At 35.7% G+C, this 9,877-nt stretch overlaps 2 protein-coding genes across 2 annotated transcripts; both read right to left on the bottom strand.

The window, feature by feature from the left end:
* Positions 1-1,467: 1,467 nt before the first annotated feature.
* LOC131946224 (scavenger receptor class F member 2) lies at positions 1,468-4,158 on the bottom strand (the record flags this gene model as incomplete). The annotated part of the gene is made up of 5 exons (XM_059306899.1): positions 1,468-1,625; positions 1,838-1,972; positions 2,561-2,683; positions 3,403-3,561; positions 4,137-4,158. Coding segments are annotated over 5 exons (597 nt in total), but the record flags the coding sequence as incomplete, so codon positions are not given.
* A 1-nt stretch (position 4,159) lies between these two features.
* On the bottom strand, positions 4,160-9,877 carry LOC131946225 (uncharacterized; the record flags this gene model as incomplete). The annotated part of the gene is made up of 7 exons (XM_059306900.1): positions 9,646-9,877; positions 9,123-9,311; positions 7,573-7,800; positions 6,637-6,855; positions 4,978-5,121; positions 4,664-4,798; positions 4,160-4,257 (listed from the first exon to the last, which is right to left on the bottom strand). Coding segments are annotated over exons 1-7 (1,245 nt in total), but the record flags the coding sequence as incomplete, so codon positions are not given.

A 9,877-nucleotide genomic window follows, 5' to 3' on the forward strand; every position in this document is an offset into this window, starting at 1 on the left:
TGTTGGACATCTTTCTCGACATTCATCGCCGTAATAAGTCAATGGACAATCTGGAGAGAAATAAATGTCTACTATTTTAATTCAGAAGTCTCTATACTATATCATATCGAGTAGGCGCCCTTGCTTTTAACTCTTTAGTTAAAATAACTTATTTAATTCTTTTAGAATTTTCACTATTGTGTATATTTATAGTGCTAACTATCTTATTCGGCAGTTTCCAGAATCTCGATAGTCAAATTGCTCTTGGGGTCGTCGTGGTCGAGACGGTAAAGCTCATGGTTGCTAAACCGAAAAGTCTCGAGTTCGAACCCTCGGGCAGATGAGGCTCGTTAGCTGGAAGCCACTCTTCTAGGAGAGACAACTCCAAAATCAAACAACTGCTGCCTTGTAGTTTGTTCTTGGTTGGACAAAGGCTATGGAAAAAATCCAAAAAGAAAAACAGGCTGAAATCGGAGTCAATGGCCTTAATGGCGCATAACCAGTTGACACGTATCCTTAATTGTGTTGGAGGGGATCCATTCCAACACTAAAAATTAAGAACGAAGAAGAACAAGAAGAAATAGTGCTCTTGACTAAACATATTTTACGCAGTTTCTTTATTTTACTCGACAATAATTGTGTGCTTTGTTGTTAAAAGAGCTACTCGCGACTACACAGAGAATAGGCAAAAACTTCCGTTTTAAAGACATCAGGTAAACTAATTTTCTTTGTTATGAAAGCTAAGATGAATTTTTTTGTTAAGTTTCCTTTTTAAACCTGATGGTCTATGGGGCAAGTAAAGTAGAGTTCACTTGTTTCTGTGAACTCGGCATATGAAGAGATAGTGTGGTCAGCACTATGCCCAGCCGCCTTTACTTTCCCTAGCGTGACTTGAAGCCGGATTCGAACTCGAGACTTACGGGTTAGTAGTCCAGCTTTCTACCGCTAGACCACTCCGTCCCATAAGAGGAATCAAATTTAATTTATTTTCTTGATGTTGCTGCGTTAAAGGACACAAAAAACATTATTATAAAAAATTGTCAGCCACTCCTTTCGATTAAGTCGCAATAATACCTCTCTCTTTCCGAGGAAAAGTTCAGCACATTTTCTTTAGCTATTCCGAGTTTAACCTTAAATTTTTATTTTTATTAAACAAAATGGTATATTATAAAATTTAAGCCAGCAAAAAAAAATAATAATATGAAAATCAAATTTAATTGATCGAAAAACAAATCACATAAAATATAACAAAAATTCACTCAAGTTATACTTTTACCGATTCTTTGTTAAACGAATTTCAACACACACGGCAAATTAATTTCGAGGTTGAATAAAAAAAATATAATGTTGTAAAATACAAACTGCATTATTTTATTTTGAACTACTAAATTTGATATTTATTATTAATGGAATGACACCGCTAAAACGTTACATTAATAATAATTTTAAAACACATTCTTGGTAATTAAGTTGGATTACATCAGATATTTATGTGCTACCCACCATCATTACACAAAACTCCAGACTTTCCCCTGGTGGACAGCTAAGACAGTCGCCATTTTTACTGTCACACTTGGCATTGAGACAACTGTTGCTACATCTTTCTGTACAGTTTATCCCATAAAACATCTCAGTACAGTCTGTAACTAAACGTGTTTATACTATTTATATAGTGCATTTATATTGGCAAGTCGATTCTGGCAATTTCAATGCAGTTCCAAAAACGTTTGTGATTCTGTGAGTTCTATAAACTTTTCTATCAATTTGTGATAAGAGACTAGTCGTAAGGGACTTTGGAATAGTTTTTACGTAATAAACAGTTGTGAGTTCTTAGAAAAGTGCATAAACATCTATTTACTATTTTCACAGTAGTCTCCAGCTCTTCCAGGGACACAACTCAGACATTGACCATCAGTATTGTTACACAATCTGTTGGCGCAGTTATCTGAGCATGTTTTTAGACAACCCACACCATAATACGTAGGGGAACACTCTGAAGATTTAAACAAATCTATGTTTATAATTGTATATATATATATATATATATATATATATATATATATATATATATATATATATATATATATATATATATATATATATATATATATATATATATATATATATATATATATATATATATATATATATATATATATATATATATATATATATATATATATATATATACAGTGGCGTAGCGAGGTCGGGTGTCACACGGTGCGGCACTTAATGGTGTCACCCCCCCCCCCCCCCCAGAAGCATAGCGACTCTTCCCGGGGACAAACTTTCAATTTTCGATTTGCAACCCCCCCCCCCCCCCCCCTTCAAACTTTCGATTTGCACCCCCCCCCCCCTCAAATTTTTTCTCTATATATTTCAATATTTTAAATATATATATATATATATATATATATATATATATATATATATATATATATATATATATATATATATATATATATAAAACCATGTATATGTAGTTCTATTTATCCTTATGAATGTGTGTATAAATATACAAGTGTCTTTAAAACAACGAAACTAGCATGCACACAACAAATTGACCAACGTGACCTCTGACCTTGTACGCAAGTACCGCTAGAACAATCCTCACACTCGCCACTGATGTGGTTACACATTTGTCTGGCACATCTATGGCTACACCTCTGACTGCAGTCATTACCGTAGTATGTTGGTCCACACGCTGAAGTTGAGAGAGGAAAATACCACAGGATTGTATTCGATTATGGGTATTTAAAATAAAAATACTATAGCATTTGTTGTAATGTTAAACAATACTTATGTTGGCAACCATTAGTTAGTTGTAGGAACTGTTCAAGTATTTCTGCACGTGTGCTATTTTGAAGAAATTGTGAATACATTATTTCACCAGCCGAACTTTGAAGTAACTGGTACTGCGTTAAGTAATTTTTGGATTGGTGTACTTGGTTAAGAAATGTACCGCAGCATATTCTTACTTAAAACATAAATATACAAGTTATAAACTGATTTGGCGTGCTCTTTTGCGTTTTTCAAAAATTCTATCTATATTCTAAAAGATCGTCACAACGTCATCAATTATTCGACTAACTGTCGAATTTTTAAGCATACCATTGGAACTATTGAAACCTTCAAAGCCAGTCTCACATCAAATTTACCTACTGGGAGAAAAGAGCGGGCTTTACATTGGCCTATATTGAGAACCGTTGAGACCCGCGTAGCAAGGCTCACAACACATTTAACTACCCTGAGAACAGTTGAGGCCTCACGTTTGCCTATATTGAGAACCTCTCAGGCCTTCATAGCTAGGCCACATTACATTTACCTATCCTAAGAACTGTAAAGCCATCATGGTTTGGTCGACATCAGCTACTTACAGTTAATTAAGACCACCGTAGCCTTGCTGACATCACAGTTACTTACCCTGAGAACAGTAAGGACCAAGGTAACCAGCCTGACATCCAAGAACGCAAGTTCCAGTCTCAAAATGGCAGGGAGATAACTCGATATTTCTTATCTCTGTTTTACAGTTCTCACTGCAACGCGACGAGCAATTTTTACCAAAATAATACGGCTCGCAGACTGAAACAGATCAATTTTTTATTGTCTTACCTGCAAAAACTACTTTTCATTAACAGAAAGTTGCAGGCATGTTATAGTTTTCCAAACATAGCGAGACATCAATTACAGTTGTCGAAATTATCATAATTGTAAGCAGAGGCGTAGCGACGGGGGGGGGGGGGGGGAGGGTGGAGGGTACATAGGTCTCCGGGCGTCGACCCTATGGGCGCCAAAATAAGCTCATTTTAGCTGCTATTTTGAATTATAAATATAAATATATTTTGAGGGGGGGGGGGGGGCGCCAAATTGAAAGTTTGTCCCTCGGCGCCGGGAGGGGTCGCTACGCCTCTGATTTTAAGATTGACAAAAGAAAAACAATTGGCGTGGTAAAAGTCACCGTTAGATACCTGTGTGGGGAGTTCTTTGCTGGTTCAATTATATAAACATTTATTTCTTAGGTTCAAAATGTTATCCTTTTTTCAAATATCCAAGCGTTAAGAAGTCTTTATATGTAAACTATACCTAATCAGTTAAAATCAATCAAGTACAAAGATGTTACAGTTTTGTGTTTGAAGGACGACAAAAAGCAAACCAACCTAGTTCACAAGTTGGGCCCGTGTTGACAATGACCTGTTACCTTATCACACGTCCAGTCGCCACTACAAGTCATGCTACAATCTAGACTACAATTCAAACCGTAGGTGAAGAGTGGACAACCTGCAGTAGACAAGACAGTGGTCAGTACATCAGACATGTAAAACATGGGGATTTTGTATGGACACTTAACAAATGTAGATCATGATATCTAGGCATGTTAACACCATGGGTGATTTCGTCTCAGCATTTTAACAAACATGGTTTATTTCTCTCACAAAACGTATCATCTAGTGTTTTATGTGTAAATCTAAATAAGCCAGATTTAACATTAAATGTTTATTTCACCACCACAGTTGCGTGTGACTAAAAAAACAAAATTATTAACGTATAATGTGTGTGTGTGTGTGTGCGTGTGTATGTGAGTATGTGTGTGCATATGTGAGTTCGTGTGTATGTGTGTGTCTGAGTTCATGTGTATGTGCGTGTGTGTGTGTGCGTGTGTGTAATGTTACCAGCAAGACGTAACTGTTTTCACATAGACTACCCGTGGATCCTTCCTTGCAAGAATAACAGAAACCACTAATTGGATCACACAAGTTGTTTAAACATTTTTCACTGCATCTGTTTTTACAGTTGTCACCATACAAACCATTTCCACATTCTGAAACATTTAATAATAATTTGCATTAAGACAGAAAAGTAGGCTAAAATACAATTCTATTCAACCCTGATGTCTCCATTTCTTCTTCATCGTCGTTCTCAGTTATATTGATATCGGAGTATTCAACAATAATAATAGTAGTACCATAATAAAAGCTACAGATAGGTTTGACAACTCACCCAAATAGCAACCATCGCCGTATAGACCAGCTGGACAACCGGAGACACATCCACCTGTGCTGACCACACAAACTTCTGTTTTATTCTTACAGTTGCATCTCTTCTCACAGTCCAGGCCGTAGTAACCAGCCGGACAGTCAGGTTCTGGAGAGGTCAATAATATGTTATATGATAGTGAGGTACAACATATATTTTTAGCATGATGAGCTATAGTACCGTGTCCGTGTCTTCTTCAGTAAATAATATAATGTATAAAAACAATAATTTATTTTGTCTCAAACTTGACAGGCCTTAGATCTAATAATAATAGCAAATTAAGTCATCATAGGCAACATGGTCTGATTTTCCAGGTAAGCCATTTTTGTTGTGAAAATAAGTAAATAAAGTATTTTTCAGAACTTTTATAATTAATTAAGGGTATGGGCGGGTGCTGAAAACCAAAATAACCAAAATGCTTGTCTTTAAACCTTATGATATTATATTTAGCATATAGTTATGACTCAAAGAGTTAAGTCTAAAAATAAATAAAAAAATGGCCGAAAATGGCGGCCATTTTGGATTTTATATACCTTTTTAACATAGAAATAACTCAAAGATGGCTTATGCGAATTCAATAAAAACTTGCAGGATTATAGAGATACATGTTGGTTACAAAAATCTTGATGGATTAAATTTTCAAAAATTTAAATACTTTTGTTTTTACAATTTTTTTTCTAAACAAAATAAAAAATTAAAAATCAAAATTTGTGCAAAAAATAAACAATTTTAAATGTAAAAGAAAAACCATACAAATTTTCGAAAAAATTGTTCTATCAGTTTTGTTGGTATATGTATTCAGAATGAATAGAGAAAATTTTGATCAATTTTAATAATAATTAAGAAAGTTATTTAAATGTTAAAATTGTAAAAAAAATATTCCAAAATGACCGCCATCACCATGGCAACGGCAGGAAATTTTCGGTTATTATTTTATTTTTAGGCTTAACTCTTTAAGTCATAACGATATGCTAAATATTATAGAATTATATATGAAAAAAAAGAATTTTGGTTTATTTCTCTGAATTTTAAAATTCTACACGTGTTGCAGATTTGGTAATATCTAGTTTGGACACACACACACACACACACACATATATATATATATATATATATATATATATATATATATATATATATATATATATATATAATATATATATATATATATATATATATATATATATATTATTTATTTATATTTATATATATATATATATATATATATATATATATATATATATATATATATATATATATATATATATATAAACAAAAATAAAGATACATGTAAAAAAAAGCAGATTTTTAGTAACATATGGATAGATGCAAGTTTTCTGGGTTTCTCTACCACTTTCTGCAATCAATGTCGTGCTACAAAAATATTATCGTCAGTTTAAAAATGGTATGACAGTATGCATCAGACAGAAATCCTACTCAGACCTAAAATAGCAGATCGGCTTTCCCAAAACAAATTATACTTTTTTTTTTAAAGTTGGCCCCAAAATACATAGGACATTGAGTTTAAAATTAGACAGAAGTAATCTCCATAAAAAATGGAATTTAAATTTTAAAATAATTTGGTTCCGTAATAATACGAATAAAAATTGTAAAAGAATTTGCCTCCATAAATCTCCACCTCACACAGCGTAAGGATGTATAATCGAGAGTAGTGGTCTGGTCCCTCGGCTGCTATGACAACACGGGACACAACCAGGGAAGAGTTTGACGTCACAATATACACACTCCGTGGACTTGAGGAGTAATCCTTGTACTCAAACACAGGCTGATCCTTGTTGTCGTAGCTGGTGAGACGAAAATTCTGAAGTCGGTGCTGGAACCCTTAGATTGAAATAAAGCAAAAATGTAGTTTCATTCCTTTGCACTATTTTTTTTATGTATTGGTTTTGCTATTCCCACTGTAAGAATGTATTGCTATCTGGAAAGTTGTAATAGGGTGTAAAACATCTAGGTTTAGACAGTAATATCAGCGTGCTAATATACAGCACAATAATTATATCTGATAACTATAGGTTTAAGAACAATTCAAACATTTAACATAGATTACATTTTTGTTCAAGTATTGTTTTGTGATGGTCTTAGCTCTTTAACTACATGCTTATTTTAATGTTTAGAAATATTAAGTAGTTTATGTTTCAGTTTAGATACCTAATCTTTAATGAACATTATTAAAGGTCTATACTGATCATAGAATGATATTTTTTATCAATAAGAATTACATTATTACAACTCCCTTCTTTAACATTTACGGAATATAAAGGACAGTGCAAAAATCTAAATCGAGATTTTTAAAAACTTGACCGTCTAACAACCTTCCGGAGGCCGAAATACTTAGTTTTGTACTTTGTAGTTAAAATGAGAGCTGCTTACGTCCATAGCAACCTTCTTCTATACAATATGTTTGAGGATGTATAACTTCTAAACATGGTTACGTATAAATTACATACTTGCCGATATCGGCTAGGCTTCGCTCAAGCCACAAGTAGCTATGCCAAGTTTAAAACGCTAACTCTGCAGATACAAATCAATAAAACTGACCATCTCTATTGTACAGCTGATATCTGTTCACCAACATGGAAGGCTTCAGAGACACCTCCCAAGTTGGAAACGTTTTTTGTAAGTGAGAATGTGTACAACTTTTTTGGTACAGGTTGTTGGCTCGGTAGCCGTCTACTGCATTCTGTGGGTAGGAGCAGGATTGGTCACAAGACGTATCGGAGTAAATGCTGGATTGTTTCGTCTCCTGCTTTAGTGCAATGTTGCGCCCTGTAAAACAGAAATCGGTTACGTTACGTTTAAGGTTAATATACATTTGGCGGAAAAGTGTCTGTGATGTGTATTAAAATATCAGCAATGGCGTTTTTATGTTAATAATTATAACGAGAAAAATGGCCCGTTGAGGAAGGATACACCGGGCGCTAGGCTGATAGTGATGTCTCTTTTCTCTAAACTAAAACCACCCCCCACACACCCCCACCCCCCACCCACCCCACACCCCCACACACACCACCTCACCCACACACACACCACCCCACCCCCCCCCCCCCACACCCCCCACCCCAAAAAACATGTATACCGTCCCATTCAACGAAATATAATTATATACTTTTTCCAGTGTCCGCCCCCTCCCCGAAAATTCTACCCCCGCCCCCGAAATTTCAAGTACCCCCACCCCTCTCCGGGGAGGAAAAAGTCTAAACTAAAACCACCCCACCCCCCACACACACCACCCCCCACCCCCCACACCCCCCCACACACACACACCACCCCCCCCCCCCACCCCCCCCCCCCCCCAAAAAAATGTCTACCGTCCCATTCAACGAAATATAATTATATACTTTTTCCGGTGTCCGCCCCCTCCCCGAAAATTCTACCCCCGCCACCGAAAATTTCAAGTACCCCCACCCCTCTCCGGGGAGGAAAAAGTCTAAATTAAAACCACCCCCCCCCCCCCCCCCCCTAAAAAAACATGTCTACCGTCCCATTCAACGAAATGTAATTATATACTTTTTCCAGTGTCCGCCCCCTCCCCGAGGGGGGGGGCTCAGACGTTCTTACGCGGGGGTGGGGCTTCGCCCCTACCTGAAGAATTGTATGAAAGAAACTCTTCACGCAAACCACTTAGATTAGACAAAATTGCCTTTGTATTGAATGTTTACTCGATAATCAATGACGTCATATTAATGTGTTCACTATCCGGTTTGAGATTATTTTCTACTCTGTGCTAAATGTGTCGACGTCATACTTCGTTTTTCGAAATACTATGCATGTTTTTAAATTGCTTGTGTTTTCTCTAGAGCGTTCTTGTCAGATAGATAGATAGATAGATAGATAGATAGATAGACAGACAGCGAAACTATTAGTATTAATGATGATTTTCGCTGATATACGCAGGTCCAGCAATGTATAGTTGGAAGTGTTTCAAAAAACATTATTTTAAATTATGAAGATTTGGTGTTTGTGGAAAGTAGCCTCGTGCATGATGTGTAAGGCACGTAGGTCAAGTCAGCAACTTGTTTTCATAGTGGATGATCAGGATTCGTGTGTGTGTGAAAAGTGTAGGGTGATATTGTTAACATAACGCATACCTCCTGTGACGTATACGCGACAAATTATCCGCCGGTCAATGATTAACTGTAACGTCACAACCATCTTTGCCTTTGTGTAGAAAAAATCGGTTGTATTAAAATCTGGGAATATTACTTTCTCTGAAAAGTTGCTCCATGATTTCGATTCCAGTTTGCTTTTGTACAATACTGTCATGCTGTCTAGTGTTGCTGGAAAATGTATATTTAGTTTTGCATTATAAAATCGGTTTGGGGTAGTATTTTTGTATTATAAAAGAGTTTTGGGATAGTGTAAACATGAGCATTTACACTTTGTAATATATATATATATATATATATATATATATATATATATATATATATATATATATATATATATATATATATATGTGTGTGTGTGTGTGTGTGTGTATGTGTGTGCGTATAACTAGTGAATAGTTACAAACTGCGCATTTTGTTGACCATCATACTGTGCCATTAGGAAACAACGCAGTTGGAATATGATAAACAGAACTCGACAAATAAACATTACGCATTATCTCACCTGGTTCTTTGGTTCTTACTCTAACCCACGTGACCGGGTACGGCATGTTCCACGTGAGCGTCAAATAGTCCGACGAGCTGGAATTATAACACGTAGATTGTTCTTGTGAGCTGTTGGACAATTTCGGCTCGGCTAACTCACTGATGTCCTCTGTGACACAACAATTTATGTTATCTTCGTGTTCTGTACATAAGACTGCTAGCAACATGTATGTCATTAACTCAAGACGCAT

Source organism: Physella acuta, unplaced genomic scaffold, assembly GCF_028476545.2.
Source record: "Physella acuta isolate Inbredline_101_S28 unplaced genomic scaffold, ASM2847654v3 ptg000548l, whole genome shotgun sequence".
NCBI lineage: Eukaryota > Metazoa > Mollusca > Gastropoda > Physidae > Physella > Physella acuta.